Source organism: Python bivittatus, unplaced genomic scaffold (genome assembly GCF_059951505.1).
Source record: "Python bivittatus isolate LINGU-HERP-01145 unplaced genomic scaffold, Pbiv_v1 ctg000610_np1212, whole genome shotgun sequence".
Taxonomy (NCBI): domain Eukaryota; kingdom Metazoa; phylum Chordata; class Lepidosauria; order Squamata; family Pythonidae; genus Python; species Python bivittatus.
The window spans coordinates 7,482,149-7,502,132 of record NW_028277088.1 but is presented as its reverse complement, the minus strand read 5'-3'; the positions used below and the strand labels follow the sequence as shown (position 1 = coordinate 7,502,132).

Genomic DNA, 19,984 nt, shown 5'->3' with positions numbered 1-19,984 from the left:
TGAACCTTAAGACCAATTGCACTGGCTTTCACTGATATGAGCCTTAAGCTGCCATAAACCTAATGAGAAGCATATATTCAGAGATGGCTGGACTTTTTACAGCTTAAATGGTATTTAAATATCCAGCAAGAACAGATTGCAACTGAAATATTACTTAAAATACTCTGAGCAAGTGACACATGTACCTACAGGGAACAACGGGTAAGAATTTATTCCTTCTAATTTGATATTACAGCCTATGTGAGGAATGACAGTCCTGATTTATTTATGCTATCTATTCATGCTATCAGCATAACCATATCAGAGGTCTAGGCATGTATTTACCAATTTGTTTAAAAGATTGAGAAACTGTCATTCAACTGAATGATTCTTGGGTAGATTATAACAACCGGGGGAAGGAAAAGATTTGGCTTGCCATGGGAAAGAATATCTCAAGGCTAACCTTCAATTTTGCTTTTAAATAATGCCATCTACTTATCCCAATGGAGCTGTATAGATAAAAGCAGGAATCTACAGCCCAGCTAGAGGGTGTAGGGGAGCTGAGAAATGTGTGAAAGAGGTGTGGGGGAGCTTTCCTTGCAAGTTTGGTGCTGGCTAGAGGGACGTGCTGAAGTTTCTTCTCAAGACAGATGAAAGCTGAGCCACTAAAGCTAGATGAAAAACAGCAGCTGAGTAAGCAAGCTTGAAGCTACAGCAGCTGGAGCAGGTACAGATAAAAGTGTGAAGACAAGAAGTCTCAGCGGAAGCGAAGCACCAAACCAAGGATAGGCCAGTGGCACCAGGCCTTTAAAGAGATTCAATGACAGACATGGCATGGGAGGCCAGGAGTAATCCAGCAGGTAGGCTTAAGAAGAGGTCCTCTGTGGCTTTAGTGGGGCAGTGGGTGAGGCCACCAAAAAGACCCCAGAGCAGGTTATGTATCTTCCAACATGGAAGAGACCTACTGAAGGAGCCACAGCAGTAAATAACCCACAAAAGATGTCCAGGGGCAGAGAACAGCCATATTTGAGCAGGCTACTAATGAAAACCATTATATTCTACCTTTTCTCTACTGCAAAACTGCAAGTAAAGAAAATGTGAGGCATCAATGCAGTAAGTATTAAAAAGCCACGGAAAAGTAATCGTTTGTGGTTATTTCCTAGGTTCCATATCCTCTTAGGGGCAAAAAGAACTCAGCAATGGTGCTTGGGGCACAAGCTGACACTAAGATCAGCCCAATGACACTCTTGCTACAAACCCTGTTTTTTCCACACGATATTTAAATGATGGATAAATGCTCACGTGACTGTAAGCAGCAGGATATTTTCAGCAATGTCTCCGTGCACAAATACGACAGTGCAAAGAGCCTGTTTCTTCAAACAATCGAATGCCAGTTTGCCTGGTTATTTTTATTATAATTATTTACAGCCCATTTTTCAAGATAATAGCCCCCCAAACAGTGCCTTACAGGCAATACAAACCATAGTAAATGAAAATACCATACGTATTATTTGAAAGGAAGGAAAAAAGAAAGGGAGATTGATTTCTTAGATCCTTCCCATGCGGTATTTAGGAATAATGGTCCTGCCTGAGGGAGAAGGGAGTGTGGGATTCCAGTGGAGAAGGCTTCAGTGGTGGTTGACACTGTTTTCCTTCTTCTCCATCCATTGTGTTTAGTTTTAGTTTTAAAATCCTTCCACAGTACAGCTGCCTCCTTAGGTATAATGATATTTAAACAGGTCTTTTTTAAAAAAACGAATAACAAATTGCATTACAGAGTTCCTCCTTCTGCCTTAGCTCCCTTTCCTTTCTGGAGTGCTCCCATGAAAGGAAGATTTTTCCATCCATTGAGGAGAAGATGAGGCTGTGGATATTTTATTGACCTACAACTCCGGGATTCCTTCTCACAGGTCACGGATTTGGCATTGTACTTCCCTAATATCTGGGAAGGCTTCCTTTCCTAGAATATAAAATGTTCTTTAGGAAAATCTAGCAACAATGTTGGGTGGAGATGGAAGCAGCTCAAGTAAGACTGGCTTAAACCCTGGATGCGTCTAGCTAATGATGGAAAATGTTGGCTTTACAAACTTCACACATGCCAAGCCTTAACAGCCTGGCTAAAATCTTGGGGGAAAAAGTGGTATGTGTTTGGTTCACTGTTGGCTCCCTTTGCCCTTTTTTCCCCCAAGACTATCATGTATGCGAGATAAATACTGTGAGTAGTAATTCTATAGAAAGCTACAGTATGGACAGAACATGGCAAAACAGACTGGCTCCAGGTTGGCAAAGGAGCAAGATAAGGTGGCATTCTCTCTCCAATTTATCTATTCAGGCTATATGCTAAATATATGTTGAGGGAAGCTGGACTGGAAGAAGATGAGTGTGGCTTTAAAATTGCAAGAAGAAACATCAGTAACTTCCACTATGCTGATGACACTACTCTGATACTGTAACTAAAATGATTTGGAAGCTTTAGTAGTGAAAATCAAAGAGTGCAGTGAAAAAAGTGGGACTAAAATGAAATATAAAGAAGACCATACTAATGGCAACAGGTACAGCAACCAGCCTTAGAATTGACAAGGAAAATATGAAAGTGGTGGATAGCTTCTGCCTTTTAGAAACCAGCTGTCCAGTAAAGGGACCAGCATTTAAGTAATATACCACAGACTAAGACTTGGTAGGGTAGCAATGAAAGCCTTGGAAAATTCAGAAGCGGTGGCATGTCCACATGTACAAAGATATATGTACAAAGAACTGGGCAGGCAATGGCTTTCCCTGTGACACTCTACAGAAGTGAAAATTGGACTTTGAAGAAGCAGGATAGGAGTAGTGTTGATGCTTTTGAACTTTGATGTTGGAGATGACTCCTGTAAACAAACAAATGGATCACTGAACAAATCAGTCCAGAGCTCTCACTCAAGGCACAAATGGCCAGGCTCAAATGACCATACTTTGGACAAATAAGACCTAGCTCTGAGAAATTTACAATGTTGGGTAAGGTGGAAGGAAAGAGAAAAGGACACCCAGTAGCAAGGTGGACAGGCTCAGTTACAGCAGTGATGGGTGTGCTATTTGAAAACTTGAGGGGCCAGGCTAGGAACAAGTCATCCCGGAAAGTGTCTACCTATGTCCTACCTATGTTGCTAGGAGTTGACCCTGACTTGAAGGCTCATCATCAGTCAATCAAACTTCATTCCAAACATGCAGAGAAGAACAAATCCAGAACTGATCAGGTGTGTTTATCTTTTGGTGTCTCCTGTGCTGCAGTTAACTGCAGGAAAAATTCAAAGGGCACTCCTGTCATAGCACACAGTAGATCAGATTCTACAAATGGAATGCTAATGCTTATTTTAGCTTCAGAAATCATGCTTAATCTAGCCTTTCATGTTACAACTAATCTGATTTTCAGCCTGTAACCTCCTAGCTAAATTCACTAAGTAGATTATGCTATTAGATCAGTGCTGATTGATTTGAATGTATTTTGGCTCTTCCACATCATTGGGAGTCAACTTCAGTGTAATACCTTGAAGAAAAGTTTTACCCGATGGCAGATTTATGAAAGATGCAAGGAAACACATCTTGAATGCCAATGAACATCTGCGTTTTAAACAGAAAATTCTTCTGGATTTATAAAATAAATGGCACATGTTTGTGTGTGTCTCTCTCTGTGTATATGTGACAGAGGAACTTCCTGCTTCAAGAAAGGGAGGGTTCAACCACTCAGTATTATTATATAGTTGAAACCAATTAATCCTTTATCACCTGAAACATGAAAAATTACTCCCTTTCTTTGGTGAGACAAAGATTTTTTATCTTCATTATTTTTTTTATTCTCATTTTTATTATTTCCAGTCAGATCAAGAGGGTGGCTGCTTGGTTAATGGTGAGAAACAGATGAGGAATAGACAACAGTCCATGTTCAAAGTGGTGGGAACTCCATTTTTCTTTGATTCTAATACTAAGTAAAACCCTAAATGCTAGGACCAACTATAAATCATCCATAACAGAAGCGGGCACCCCAGTCACATTGCCCCCAAGGTTAATTCATAGGGACTAACTGAAGCTGAACTGCTAATGTTCCAGCAGCCCTTGCCTCCTCCTGAATGCTGTACTTAAAGATATCTTGATATGCAGGAGTCCAAGAGAAGTCTAAGATGGTAGAGACCGAAATCCAATTCCAGGTGGATTTTGGAACAGAAGGTAAAGCTAGTCATGTGGCCTTGCTAATCTACACAGACCCATCATTGTGATGATTTATTATTATTCTTTTTTTTTTTGTCCTTATACTTCTGCCTAATCACTCAAGTCCTCTGTCAAGTTATGAAATGACCAAAAAAGTAAAGAACCGAAAAACAATGAAAATTATAAAATGCAATTAATAAAAAGTGGCACATCACATTGTCACACATGAAAGGAGTGCCTATCTAGGCAAATGGGCCTGCATTTGTTGTGCAGTAAGCCTGCTAAACCTATATGCAGAGTACATCATGAGAAATGCCAGGCTGGAAGAATCAGAAGCCAGAATTAAGATTGTAGGGAGAATCTTCAATAACCTCAGATATGCAGACGATACCACCCTAATGGCAGAAAGTGAAGAAGAACTAAAGAGCCTCTTGATGAGGGTGAAAGAAGAGAGTGCGAAAGCTGGTTTGAAACTCAACATTAAAAAAACTAAGATCATGGCATCTGGACCCATCAATTCCTGGCAAATAGAAGGGGTAGAAATGGAAGCAGTAACAGACTTCATTTATTTGGGCTCCAAGATCACCGCAGACGGAGACTGCAGCCATGAAATTAAAAGACGCTTGCTCCTTGGGAGGAAAGCTATGGCAAGCCTAGACAGCATATTAAAAAGCAGAGACGTCACCTTGCCGACAAAGATCCGCATAGTCAAAGCTATGGTTTTTCCAGTAGTAATGTATGGCTGTGAGAGCTGGACCATAAAGAAGGCTGAGCGCTGAAGAATTGATGCCTTTGAACTGTGGTGCTGGAGAAGACTCTTGAGAGTCCCCTGGACTGCTAGGAGGTCAAACCAGTCAATCCTAAAGGAAATCAACCCTGATTGCTCATTGGAAGGATTGATAATGAAGCTCAAGCTCAGATACTTTGGTCACCTAATGCGAAGAGAGGTCTCCTTGGAAAAGATCCTGATGCTGGGAAAGACTGAAGGCAAAAGGAGAAGAGGATGGCAGAGGATGAGATGGTTAGATAGCATCACTGAAGCCATGAGCATGAAACTGAGCAAACTCAGGGAGGCAGTGAAGGACAGGAAGGCCTGGCGCAATATGGTTCATGGGGTCACGAAGAGTTGGACACAACTTAACAACTGAACAACAACAAGCCTGCTAAAATTGAGACTTGTTGGATATTTGCAAGATCTACAGCTTTAATAGAATTAACTATAGAGTTAACAAGAGATTGCTTTTTGGCTGTGAACATAATTGAATCAGGTGGCGAACTCTGTATAAGAGAATCTTCTTCTTACTTGTTTTTGCTTTCTGATTTTCCTTTTAGGCCCATTGCTTAATTCCCTGCTCTTTTGGTATATATGTATTATATTATTTATTTATTTGTTGTCACTTTTATGTATTGTTGAAGATATATTTTATGCCTAATTTTTCTCTTTCGTATATTTTGAAATACATATAAAGGATATTTATATTTCTTGTCTTCTCTTAATCTTATTACTCAGCATAAGCTGTAAAGATGCCCTTGAATTGAAGTCAGCTCCCTGTTTCTCCTGGACACAACCCAGCAGTTCTCTTGGCAGGAAAATAGTGGTTTGACATACCTTCCTTGGGGATGTTTTTCAACATCCAGGTCTAGTCTACAATCCTGATGGTTTACCAGACAATAATTAAGAAACTCAACTAGCTAGTAGTGTCATCCATGCCTATCTTGTCGAAAGGTGTGAAGTTTCAAACTGCACTGAATTCAGGAGGAGTGAACCCCTCTCCTTTCGAGCAGAAACTAGTTATGCAGCTTGCAAGCTGACAAACTTTAAAAGGCTATTTGCTTCCCATTTTTTCTGCTTTACTGAATTGTCTTCCCTCCCTCTGAGAACTTAGCCAACAAAGTGTGAGCAAGCCAGCCAGAGCTGGCCACTTAAGGTCAGAGTAAAGGAACGAATATCATAATATTGTAAGCTAAGTAAGGGTGTGCAAGTATAAGCCTCTGCATTTCTAAAACAAATAGGTCTTATTTTGAGGCTTTCCAACCAGTGAAGCTGGCCGTGCAGAAGCTTATGAGTCTAGACAAGGAATGCTATTTATTAGTCTCAGGAATGAAGTTTCCTATTCACTCTATACTTGCTCTGCTTTATAAGGACAATTAGCTTGTACCTTTCTGCAGAGCAAAAGTTTCTTCATGTTTCTGAAACAACCAGCTGACATTGTCTCTCCTGTTGAGCTGTGAAGACAATCCCTCCAACCGGAAGGAGGGAGGCTGAAAGCATGATCGGGTTGTTTTGACAATATGCCAAGCTTGACACATTTTTCCATTTATTCATATTGCCCCCCCGCCAAAGAATGCTGAAAGAAGCTTTACAATCTGGTTATGCAAAGCAACATTTGATTGAAGGACGAAAGGGGAGGCCATGTAGCTGGAAAGGTGATTTGGCCATGCATTATAACTCCATAAGCAGACATGAAAGGGGCCATCTGCTGTATTTGATCCAGAATGGCCTTTCTGCAAACCGAAGGGCTCCTCTGCTGACAGCACAGTCACCACTTAACAACTGGGTCTGTGCAAACGCATCCTGGCATTTCAGAAAGAAGGAAACAGGCTAGCCTAAAGTTGTGAGCGAGGGCATATCTTAATTAAAATGGATCACAACTGAAATGGAAATGGAAGTATTGCCTAACTTTCAATAACAAGAGTTTTCACAGAATGGAGCACCAACCCTTTCTGAGGTGTTTAGATATTTTGGAGTGAAAGCCTAAAGCCCACAGAAGACTACAGCTAACCGCATTAGACTGGTAGAGTGGTTAAGAGTATTGGATTGAGAGCGGGGAGACCCAGGTTCTGTTTCCTACTCAACCACGGGGCTCACTGGATGACTTTGGGTCAGTCACCATCTCTCAACCATCTCTCCATTATGATGTGATGTACACACCTTCAGCTCTTTAAAGGCAAGGCAAGATAAAAATGCAATAATCAATAGAAAGAAATAGTTATGGGTGACACCTATTGCAACTGGTGAGGTCGAACTGAGAATCACAAGCTATAAAACCTGTATCAGGTGGATTATTTTAAGCCATCCAGAGTTGCGTTTTAAAATGGGCAGCCATACAAATCAAATCAAATCAATCAATAAGGTAGCAATAGACAGAGACAATTCAAAAGGAAAGTAGTAATAAATTCAAATTCTTCTTCTTCATCATTTGCTGTGGTCAGTATAGCCAGTCAAAGGAAACACAGAAGACACTGTCTAAACTTTTTAAAAGTAGACTCTGGAGGTCCAAATGAAGCATGATAGGATCCGATGAAAAGAAAAGCTCCTAAGCAAGAAACGTTTCATCTTACTGGTTTTCAGTACAGATCACTACAGAGAATGGATACACCATTTGGTTTGCCATTCTTAGGGAAAAATCAACAGTAGGTTGACATTCTTGGGTTTGTCAGGAGATTGAGTCTGTTTATACAGATAGTCCTCACTTACCAACTGCAATTGGGACCAGCAACTCCATCGTTGAGCAACATGGTTGTAAAGTGAAATGTCATGTGACTGCGCCGACTTATGACATCAATTCCATTGCAGTTGTGAAGTGAATCACCATGGGTTATTAAGCACGATGTCACATGACTGTGACTTGCAGCCTCCTACTGGCTTCCCCATTGACTTTGCTTGTTGGAAGCCGGCTGTGAAGGTCACAAATGGTGATCACGTGGTGCTGCGACTGTTGTAAATGCGTGCCAGTTGCCAAGCACCCGAATTGTGATCCTGAGACTGTGGGGACACTGCAACGGCTGTAACTTTGAGGACCTATCATAAGTCTCCTTTTTCAGTGCTGTCGTAACTTCGAATGGTTGCTGAATGAGCAGTTGATAAGTGAGGACTACCTGTATAATGTTTGTTTTTGGACATGTGCCCTCGGGAAGGGGAGGGGAAGGAAGGAAGGAAGGGAGGAATTGCAAATGGTTGGAAAGAAAACTCTATGAGGAAAAGCTGAAGAATTGAACGTTATCTCACATAAACAAAATTATTTAGAGGTGTTATGAACAACTGTCACACTGAAGATGGAGCAAGTTGTTTTCTGTTATTCCAGGCTTCAAATTACAAAAAGATTTTCACTAAAAGTTTAGTCAAACCATCCAGCAATAAAAGAGAGGGCCTCAGAAAGGTGTAGACTCTTTTCCATTAAAGGTTTGAATCAGAGCTGCTCTCATAGGAAGTTGGACCAAACCCCCTTCCTTTCCTATGATTATTCTATGTAATTTCTAGCAATGTGAAAGAAGTCCTCTCAGAAGTATTAAGAGGTTGGTCATGCTTTTCAATTCTCATCTTACCTTCATATAGCCAGTCACTGAGTCCATTGAAAATAACTTTGTCTTTTCCAGTGGAGACCACGCGAATGGCTTGCTTCCCCATATGGGCACAGTAGTAGATGTTGTTTTCAAATATAAATATCTATGCAGAAATTCAAAAAGAACAATGATTAACACAGAAGGCTCAACAGCAAGCAACGCTGTAATCATTAGTGCACTCAGTGTTTCTCAACCTTGGTGACTTGAAGACACGTCGACTTCAACTCCCAGAATGGCTGGCTGGGAATTCTGGGAATTGAAGTCCACGTGTCTTCAAGTCACCAAGGTTGAGAAACACTGAGTGCACTAATAGGCATGTGGCCTTTGATCTCTTCTTTGTAAACTGAAAACATCAACTTGTATAATTGAGGTTATTCTTCAATATGATGGATAACTGTGATGGAGAAAGTTGTTCCTTGGTTAATCTGCCTTGATAATTCACATATTTCACAGAGGAGGGTTTTAGATGGAGGGGGGAATTAAAATTAAAACTCTATTTCAGGGAGAATACTGTTAGGATTAGAGCATAAATATTGCATGTGAACAAGGCCATCTCTGGTTCAAACTTTAGAGCCTTCAATTTAATAAAAAAGATTATAAGTAGTAATTGATGGAAAAAGTACTGGGAAGGAATCATAATTTACAAGTATACCTGCTATTCATACAAAAATGCCTAAGTTTGGTGCTCAGCATTTCTAGTATTTATTGACTAAAACTAATTATTAATTAGCCAGTGATTGATACTTGTTGTTTACATGTCCTACTGACTAAAAAAAAATAGTAAGAATAATATATTGTCCTTCTACTTAGAGTGTACTTATTGTACATTGATCTAGAAGTTAGTGGTCCAGTAGAAAACCATAGTTAATCTTTCTTTTCACTTGGAGACCATTTTGTCAGAAACTGTCTATTTATTTATTCATCAAATTTTCACCACCCATCTTGTGAAACAACTCTATATACAGGTAGTCCTCACTTAACCACAATAGGGACCAGAAAATAAATAGTTAAGCAGGGAGGTTGTTAAATGAAGCATCACGTGACCACACCCAATTCTACAACCTTTTTTGTGGTGGCTGTTAAGTGAATCACGTGGTCCTTAAGCAAATCACGTTCCCCATTGATTTTGCTTGCTGGAAACTGTCTGGGAATGGTGATCACATGACCACTGGACACTGCAACTGTCATAAGTGCGAGCTGGTTGCCAAGTACCTGGATCGTGATCACGTGACTGCAGGGGTGCTGTGACGTCTGTAAGTGCGAGGACCAGTTGTAACTTTTTTCAGTGCCGTGATAACTTTGGACAGTCGCTAAATGAATGGTCATTAAGTAAGGGCTACCTGTACATCAATAGTTGAATAAGTTTTTTGCTATTTAAAAACCATAAACAGTAAAGAAATGACCAAGTGTGCATAGCCAGTGGCCCTTAGACTTTTCTATCCTTTACTACAGGTAATTTGCATTCTTTGTTCAGCTTTAAAATATATATTGGCATTAATTTAATCTGGATGAGTTCAGAGATGTGACAGGCGCATCATCACCATCAGAGCACTGCGATTTGAAAGACACTTTATTTACTGATTGATTTGTTACAAAAAATATCGATGCCTCTCCGTTCCAGCCAGGCTTGGAGCCAGTTTATTATTTATCTTTATGTACTGCTTATGGCTTGGCGGATGCACCCCATCTATCCTGCAGAAGTGTATTGCTTTGCCAAGAAGAAATATCGGACGTGGTGAGGCCCTGTTGAGATTCAGTCAGTCACTTTGATTAGGCGAGTGTCGTCTCGGCTGACGTGCAGAAATACGATGAAACCAAGGAGGTGGGGCGCTCTGCTCCGCAGAGTTTCAATGAAGCTGCAAAGAACTTCTCTGAAGCCCTTATTGCTTATAACCTTGGATAAATAATTGAGGATTAGAAGTAAGACATCTAAGGATATTTAAAATAAAGTGAGAGCTCTGCCGTGATACCATGCTGCAGTTCTCTGTCTCCTGCTTAGAAAAAAAAGGCAGCCGTGGGAAGTGAAGTGGGCTTTCTGTTCAGGTTTCACAAATCGCAACGGTGAAAATAATGCATGTATGTTTTCACCAGAGAAAAGTTGGAATCGATACCCAAGTGCAGGGAAAATTCTAATTTAATTTCCATAGCTGTCCTAGTGGGTTTTCCCGAGGCTCGAAAATAAAGTAAGGCTTAAAACCAAATGTAATATTATGACTTTCAATCTTTTTGCAGAATGACATTTTTTTTAAAAGAAGAGTTTCATCCAGTAAATATACGATAAGATATATTCAAATAAAATGCCCCCTGCTTTCAAACCACTTTCTATTATGGGAGACATTAAAACCAGCACAAAGCAGAATGAAATTCAATCAAGGAGCCAGCATGATGCATTTGCTGATAGAAATGGACTAATTGACGGAACAAAATCTCTGCCAATTTTATGGAAGCTTGGAAAGAAATGGGAGGTCCCTACGTGTCATTCATGTTATGCCTGAACTTGGGGATCCCAATTTTATTGTTAAGACACAAGGCCACTCATCACTTCTCATCCAACTTTACAGAACTGCTGCGAGAAAGAAAACGAAACAGAGGATAAATTGCCCTATCCAGATGTAGCCATGTATGATGTTCTATCTAGGGAGTCATTACTATTGATAATGTTTGTGTGATGATTGGGTTTTAGAGCTGTCACTCAAAGCATGGGAATGCAGGGTACCTCCCCTCAGTTTATATTCTGGAAGGAAAGGGGACTAAGGGGAGAAACACTGGAGAGATGAGGGTAGAAGGACAGAAGAATTTGGAGTCCTAGTCCTGGGAAAACCTCCAACTATCAGGCAGGTTATGGATATTTATTTTGTACCGGAAAGGAAAGGACTGATGGGCTATAACTCTCTTTCTCCACTGGGGCTCCATGAGACTCTAGGGCTCCACCAGAAGTCACTCAGTATTCCATGAAAAACTGTGATTAAAAAATAAAATAAAAATCACCTTTTGAACTACACACACCACACAATGCCAGCACTCACCATGGGGGAATTTTTATGGGCTGCAACTTTGCTGCCAGCTTGCAGCTTTGCTGTCGTTGTAAATGCTGTAAAACATGGTTGTGTAGGTTAGAAGTGAATGACATTGTGAAATTTTATTGTTATTATTGTGTGTGTGTGATTTCTACACAGGCGTTCCCTGAAACCTGACAATTATTTCAAGGGTTCTTTCAGGGTAAAAAGGTTGAGAAAGGCTGGCCTAGAGATACATTGTGGGAGTCATCTTGCAATGCAAGCTAAGAGAATGCTCTAACAAAGTTAACCTGGATCATAATATTAAAGGAACCTGTTCACAATCCATTTTAAGTTATTTAATCCAAGTTAATTCAATGTCAACAGAGTGACTAGGCTCTTCTGTATCTTTCCCACAGTCCATCAAGTCGCTTTCTGCCAGATCTACATATAGAAAGAGAGGAGAAGGCTTGGTGGTGGCAGAAAAACTAAAAGATGTTTTAGAAAAGATGTTTTAGAGATATCACTGGATTAAACGTTAATTGTGAAGAAAAAAAAAGAAAAATAAATAAGGACTCCATGACAACAAAGCTACCGTAAACTTAATATGTCTTCTTTCTCACATTCATACATTTCTCAAGACCTGAGGAAGAGCAATTATCCTGGCATTATTTCCTTTTTCTGAAAAGTATGTCAACAATTAAACACTCCCTGCTTGTTTTTTTTTTTATTATTATTATTATTATTATTATTATTATTATTATTTAGTTTTATTATAATCCTTTTATTTTATTTAAAACAAAGGTGTATTTCCCCCCAAAATATGACCTATGAATGGACAGATAATTATTGAGCTTGTGCAATTATTATAAAATATATCATCAGTAAAGGTTCCAAGTGGAGTATATTAGATTATTTTTATGATATAAAAAGGATACATTTTTGAGTTTAGTGCCAAAATCTCCACTATATTATTGTTTGTAAAGGTTAAATAAAGAAGAAAAAGGAAAAAGGAAAAACAAACTATAAAAATAATACAGGTACTGTAAATATTTAATTTCTGAGTTTCCCCTTCTTTGTATTCCAACCCATTTGCAGGAATATCTGCATTTTTCTTCATTCACAGCTTCTTTTGTTTCATTACCCCACCCAACATCCTTTTTCACCCTTCTCTTCAGATACTTCTGTGACACTCTGCAGCATAAATCTTTTCACCTTATTCCAAGCAGCTTCCACATCTGATTTTCTTATGCCCTTTCCCATTCATTCTGTTGAGAGATTCATCTATCTTAATACTTCTTCATAAAGATACATATTTGCTCTTCTTGCAGCCATTCTATTTTCACTATAAAGTCTTTCATTTCTTTGTTCTTCCTTCATTTCTATTTTTTCCCAAGATCCATTCTTGACACTGCCCACATATGGTTTATCCAAATTCAAACCTGGAATCATCCTGGTATCCTTCACTGATGTCTATATTATTACGCAATAACCCCTGTGTTGAGTTCTTGAAGACCCATGCAGATAGTTCTCGTTTAGCAACCACAATTGGTCCCAGCAACTCCACTGTTAAGTGAAGGGTCACTAAGTGGGAAATCACATGACTGTGACTCTGCTTTCCTTCTCCCCACTCCCCCATTCTTTGGAATGCAAGTCCCCCCCGGTCGTAAATCCAGGTACTGGTCATAAAGTATTTTTTCAGCACCATCATAACTTCGAACAGTTGCTAAATGAGGCAGTCGGTAAGCAAGGACTACCTGTACTGTGTTATCAGTGATAGTATCTAGCCACCTTGTCTTCTGTTGGCCTCTTTTTCAATTGCTTTTGATTTTTCCAAGCATCAGGGCCTTCTCATGTGTTAAAACTATTTAACACTTCATCATGGTTCCAGTTAGCAGTTTGGTTTTATTTTCTGTATTAGCAGAAAGGTGGATTTACAGAGAGGTCAGGGTTCATGTCCCAGCACATCCTAAGCAATTCTACTGTTTCTCACTCTAGCATACTTCACAAATTTATTGTAATGATAAATGTATTAAAAACATCCCCAAAGAACTGTTGTATTGGAATCAACCAATAAAACATCTCAGTGTGTCCACAACAAAAACAGAGATCCAACAGATCACAGCTTTCTTCCACCCAACCGCAAAGGGTCATTAAGGGATACCTTTCATTTTAACATGTTCCCCTGCAAAGCTTTTGAAAAGGAGAGAATTGTTACATGAAACGGCCATCTACAGATCACCTCTTCTCCAGGGCTCTGGGCCAGCTTGTCAAATTCATTTCCACCCATTCCATAATGAAAGCAAAATGGACAACCACGTTTACGGGTTGAATTTAACACTTTACGACAAGAAATAAAAAACACTCCTCATCTCCCACTGCTTCTAAGAAATCTGCATCTAAATAAAAAGTGCAGAAGCACCCCAGCACCACTACCCCCCCCCCACGGCAAACCTGTATGTTTCTACATCAAGGCATTTGAAATTATATAAGAGTTTTGTACGGTGTTATTCTTATAACTGGAACGTTTTAGCCAGGATTACATATATACTTGTCCCCAAAGTACCCATTCTCTTACTCCTGTGCCAGTGAAAGTCACATTTCCAAGCTACATGGAGATTCAGAGACCATTTCATTCTTTTCTTAGCTCCCCCTGAATCTTTTTGGCCAAAATGTAATTCTCTGGCTCGGTATTTTTTTTTCAATCAGTATTATTCATTATCTGATGATGTAATGCTAAGGTTCATATCCAAATCAAGGGTTTCCTGCTAAAATATATTGTTTTCTTCTTCAGTGTAAAGCTTTGTTGGTGTCTCTCAGCTAAATGCCCTCTTGGCATAATGTGTAATGTTCATGAATCGTTTTCCCCCAAGACGCTTATATCTGTGAATTCACTGAGCGCTTATGTAAGAGGGAAAAGTGGTTAGGTACACCAATGTTCTAGATAATATGACACCACCACGAACAACATATGTGCACTTAAAATAAGGTTATGACTGAACAACAAACAAGTCCAATTTTCTTATAACAGTGGCCATATGTTATTTTAAAAGGGTATTTTTCACGTCTGGCTCCCCGTCTGGAGATACGGAAATCGAGTTAGTGCCATTATCAGTTGTAGATATTTCAGGATGAGCTCTTTGCAAATAAATGTTGTATCTGTAGCAGTTTTTCTGTGACATGCCCAACAACATATTAGGGAAATGGATGCAACTTCTGCCCGCTTGTAAATTGGTTTAAGATAGAGTGCTCTTTCTGGCACACCCCGCTCAGAAGTGATGTATGAAAATCAGTAACATACTGGCAAGTTGTAAAGTCTCCAAAAGGTCATTTCCCGGATGGAGGAATACCATGTCAGAATGCTACCTTTCACCAGAAACATTCAGTATTGATGCAATGATTAGTAAGAAAGAAAACTAGGCCAGATACCACCACATACAGGGAGTTTTTCGTAATGACCACTCAGACATATTTATTACATTTTCAGCCTGCTACAATCCATCACACTCTCAGCAGCTTACAGGTACGATAAAGCAAAAAGAAATACAAAGACTGAAAATCATAAACGATACAACACCAAACAAAGAATCCTCTCAACACGAGCCCTCTGGAAGTGCTCAGTTTTCATCATCTTGCAGAAGGTGGCCTTGGCAGGAATAGATCTAACTTCGAGCAGGAGGCCACTCCAAAGAGTTGGCACCATTAAATGAAAAACAGTTCTTCCTAGCATCAGCAACCCTAGCCTCCCAAAAGTGGGGAACGATCAGCTGCTTCACTCAGCATGTTTCTAAAGGTTGGGCCAATTTTTGTAGGAAAATGCAGTCTTGTCATTTAGACTGGCTCTAAGGCATGAAGAGCTTCATGGGTTAATATGAGAACTTTAAATCGCACCCGGAAGCTAATGGACAATCAGTGTGGTGCCCGAATGCAAGTGTCACATGCTGCCGGTGAGAACTGCCATGAGCGTCTAGGCTGCTGCATTCTATACCAACTGAAACTTTCAGGTGGCTTTTAAAGGCAGTCCCATGAAAGCCCATTGCAGTAATCTAGATGTGTGGTGATGAAGGCATGAGTTAGTGTGGCAAGATCTTCTTGTCCCAGGAAAGGCTACAACTGATGCAAAGTTGGGCAAAGTCCCCCCAAACATGGCCTTCGCCTGTTGCCCTAGCAAGAGCAGTGAGTCCAAGAGGATCTCCGAGTCATGATCTTGCTCCTTCAGAGGCACTGCTCTCCATCCAGAGTAATCACAGGGGCTGGGAGAGAACACTGATGTACCAACAGCAACTCCATCTTGCTAGGGTTCCATTTCAACTTGTTCTCTTGCATCCAGGCCCTCACAGCCTCCAGGACTTTGACAGCATCCCCAGCACAGCAATGTAAAACTGAAGATCATTGGCATATTGATTATACCAGATCCCAAACCACTGTATTACTTCCTCCAGCAGCTTTATATAGATATTATACATAGTCCTTACTTTATGACTGACCTGTTTAGCGACCGTTCAAAATTATGATGGCACTGAAAAAGTAACTTTACAACTGGTCCTCGCACTTACAACTGTTGCAGCATCCCCACAGTCACGTGATCTCCATTTGTGTGCTTTGTAACTGGCTTGCGACAAGTAGAGTCAATGGAGAAGCCGGCAGTGAAATCGCAAGTTGCGGTCGTATGATGTCTTGCTTACTGACCAACAGTGACTCATTTAATGACCACATTGGAAGTGAGGTCACAAGCCCATGGTGGTCACATGATGTCTTGCTTAACAACCACATCGCTTAGCAACATGAGTTGCTAGTCCCAATTGTGGTCATTAAGAAAGGACTATCTGTAGCAGGGGAAAGAGTATTCTACAGTGGAGCAACAACTGATGTACCATCACCAACTGTAATAGTCTGCTAAGGCAATAGTAGAACCACTGCAGGGGAGCATGGGCAAGCCTCAACCTCCATAGACAACACAGAAGGGTACTATGTTTTCTAAGAAAGTACTTATTAAAAAGCTAAATTAATGCCATTTTAGAAGAGAAGTTATACAGAAGTGAGAGTGTCACGTAACAGATAAGAAAGGAGTGTGAGGACAATATTATCCTCATAGCAACAGAGATAAGATATGCCAATTGGAAGGTGAGAAATTAGGCTATTCCTTATTAGGAAAGTAATACCTGAAAATTCTAGAAGTAGACATGCACAGACTACTTATTTACACCTGACTTAAAAATGGCTTTGCGCCCTTTGCAAGGAACTGGCTGACCGCACTCAGTGTTAAATGCCTTGTGTACTAAATAAATCATTTGAACTCTGAATTACGGTGTCTGGCGTTTTGACCTGAGCAAGGAACTATAGGGAAGAAATTCTTCTAACAGTTTGATAGCATCGAAAGCCAATCAGAGGTCTTACAAGACCAGGATAGGCTTCCTATCCCTGTCCAAGTCATCCCCAAGATCATCTACCAGAGTGTCCAGTGTCATCTCAGACCTGTATCTAGGCCTGAGTCCTGGCTAATAGGAGTCCAGATAATCCATTACTCTAGAGTGCTCTATAGTTGGTCTTGAACCACCATCTTGACAAACTTCACTTCACAGGAAGATCAGAGACTGGGTAATAGTTGTCTAGCAACTGTGGATCCAGAGAGTTTTTTTTAAGGAAGGGACATATCATAGCCTCATTCGAAGCTTCAGTACTGTCTTCTTCTGCAAGTATTAACAACCTCTCAGATCCAGGAAACTACCCAACCCTCCAGCCACCCGAAGGAGCCAGAAGAGGCAAAGATCCAGCCTTCAGATAACTGAAGACACCCACAGAGCACCCTATCTACTTCCTTGGTGATAGCAGGCTTAAAGGAATCCCAGACAGCAAAGCCAAACCATACCCCAGTCATCACACCGGACCTTGTGTGTGTGGAGCACAGATTAGCGTGAACCTGAGTGACTTGTAAAATGTGCTAATTAATTAGTCACAATGGCTGGATGGAAACTCTGGGGGCTGACTCTTATCCAGGAAGGAACTGGACACCCAAAACAAGTCCTAACCAGGCCAGACACTGCTTAGTGTTTGAGCCCAGCAAAGTCAGCCACTTGCTGAGGGGACCTCCAGGACCTTTTTGCTTCTGATGAACATGTTTTATAGATGCATGAATTGTTTTCGAACCTGTTCGATCAGATACAAGACAATGAAGAAGCAGAATAAACATCCAGGCTCTCTTAAAAATAAAATGATTATCTGCTACCAACTTCTTAATTGATGGTATCAGAGACTCTTCTCCGCACATTTATATTTTGAAAGTAGCCTCACACACACACAGAGCCATCTTTATCAGGATGTTGGCAACAAATCTTGCAATAATTTATATAATTTTACACAAAGCTCTGCTGTACATTTCAGCTGCCTTATAGAATCAAAAAATGCCCTTTAATGTTTCCAGATAGAGCTGTGGCTCTGTAGAACATTGTTCCTAGGCTTCTAAAGTGGTTATTTTTGCATGCTAATCGCCTTGTTATATTGTTCCTAGAATGTAGCCATCAAGGTGGCCTTTGATATCTATTCTTTGCTTTAAACTTCTGCGAGATGGATTATCTGGTATTCAGTAACCTAATATCGCTGATGGTTATGTAGGGCATCACTGCAAATTAGATTTTCTTCATGTGAAATGATACACCCTGATTCATTGATTCTACTTTATTAAATTACAGATATGGAGACCACATGGTTCTGTGGTTAGCATAAATGATTAAGAGCTAGAATTTCTGCTACGCTTTGGTAGAGTGATTTGACAAGGTCAAATCAAGGTTTTTGAGCTAGGAGTTGGTGATAAATTCATTCATATGAAGAACAAAATTAAGATGTGCAAAATTCCTGGGTCAGGTAGAGAAAGCCTATCAGGAAATAACTCCCTGTTAGGGTCTCTTCTGAGTTAGAGGCTGAAGGACCTGAGCTGACAAGTTGGAAACCTCGACTTTGTGGAGTGCCTCAGGGCCATCTACTCTCTTCACTCATTTTTAACAACTACGTAAAACTGCTGGGGGAAGAATCTGTTGACATGAGGATCTATATCTTCAATGTGCTGATGATACCCAACTACACCTCTTGGCCCCAGGCCAAGCAGGCAATGCAATCAAGGTGCTGACTCAATGTCTGGAGTCTGTCAGGGTCTGGATAGGGAAGAAGAGACTTGGACTGGATCCCTCCAAGACAAAGAGGCTTTGGTTTTGTGGGCCTAATGATTCCAGAGAAATACCAACTTTGCCTCGGAATGGAATTGTATTCTCCTATTCAGAGATGGCTTGCGATTTGGGGGTCCTCCTAGATTCACAGCTCCAACTTGATAAGCAGGTTGTAGCTGTAGCTAGGAAGGCTTTTGCACAGTTACATCATGCGTGTCAATTGTGGCCATCCTTGGATCAAGTGGCTCTCCTCACACCCTAATCACCTCTTGTTTGGATTATTGCAATGCACTGTGCAGAGGTCTGCCCTTGAAGAACAGTCAGAAGCTACAGCTGGCACAGAACATGGCCACCTGGGCAATAATAGTTGTATCTCATTGTGACCCTACTGCTTATGGACCTGCACTACTTGCCCGTTGGGTTCCTGGTATCAAATTCAAGGGGTTGCTTGTCAACTTTAAGGCTCTTCCTGGCTCTAGACCTCATTATCTGAAGAAACACCTTCTCCAGTATTCATCTGCCTGTCCAACCAGATCAAACAGAGTCAACTTCCTCCCAGTCCCAACCTTATGAGACTGCCATCTGATGGGGCCTCAGCAGCAGGCTTTTTCAGTAGATGCCCCCATTCTTTGGAACTCCCTTTCTGTGAAGATCTGGTCAGCACCATCTCTCCTGGGCTTTAGGAAAGCTGTCAAGTTTCACCTGTTCCATCTAGCACAGTGGTTCTTAAATTGTTTGATCCAATTACCCCTTTTCCCAGTCTTGAATCATGTCATTGTCTCCAAAAAACAAAACCAGATTCTGTTGTTTTAAACAAGAGTCTTGACAGTGGCAGTCCCAAACTGGATCCTTGACTCACAAACAAGCAATTACAAATTGCTCCATTACCCCCAGGATATGCCCAAATTACCTCCACCACTGCTCTAGCTCATCAGGAGGGGATGTTCTGATTGGCAGTAGAGGGCACACCATTCAGTGTTTGATTTGTCTTTTTTAATGTATGCTTAAGTTAGTTTCCTTTTTTCTTATCGATGCTCTCATCTTATGATGAGATTGTTAGCTGCCTAGAGTCCTGGGAATTGGACAGCACACAACTGAAGCAAACCAACCAACCACCTGAACCTGCTTGATTACACCAGCTTAATATCGACTCCCATGTTGCTGGAAACTACCAAAAAAAAAAAAAAAAGTTCTGCAAAGCTAACCTCATGAAAAATCAGTGGTGCAATTTGCTCGATAACATGCAGGCACCCGCCAGGTTTATCTTTATACACAGATCAAAAAGCTAGCTAGATTCAAAGCAGCATCTGAAGAGCTCCTGTG

General features: G+C 40.6%; 1 protein-coding gene across 1 annotated transcript in view; it reads right to left on the bottom strand.

Moving 5' to 3' along the window:
- Positions 1-19,984, bottom strand: part of DPP6 (dipeptidyl peptidase like 6) — a 324,662-nt gene that overhangs the window by 67,296 nt on the left and 237,382 nt on the right. The window contains exon 8 of the mRNA XM_088150386.1: positions 8,488-8,608. Coding sequence (XP_088006512.1) covers positions 8,488-8,608 — 121 coding nt within the window. The remainder of the gene's footprint in view (positions 1-8,487; positions 8,609-19,984) is intronic.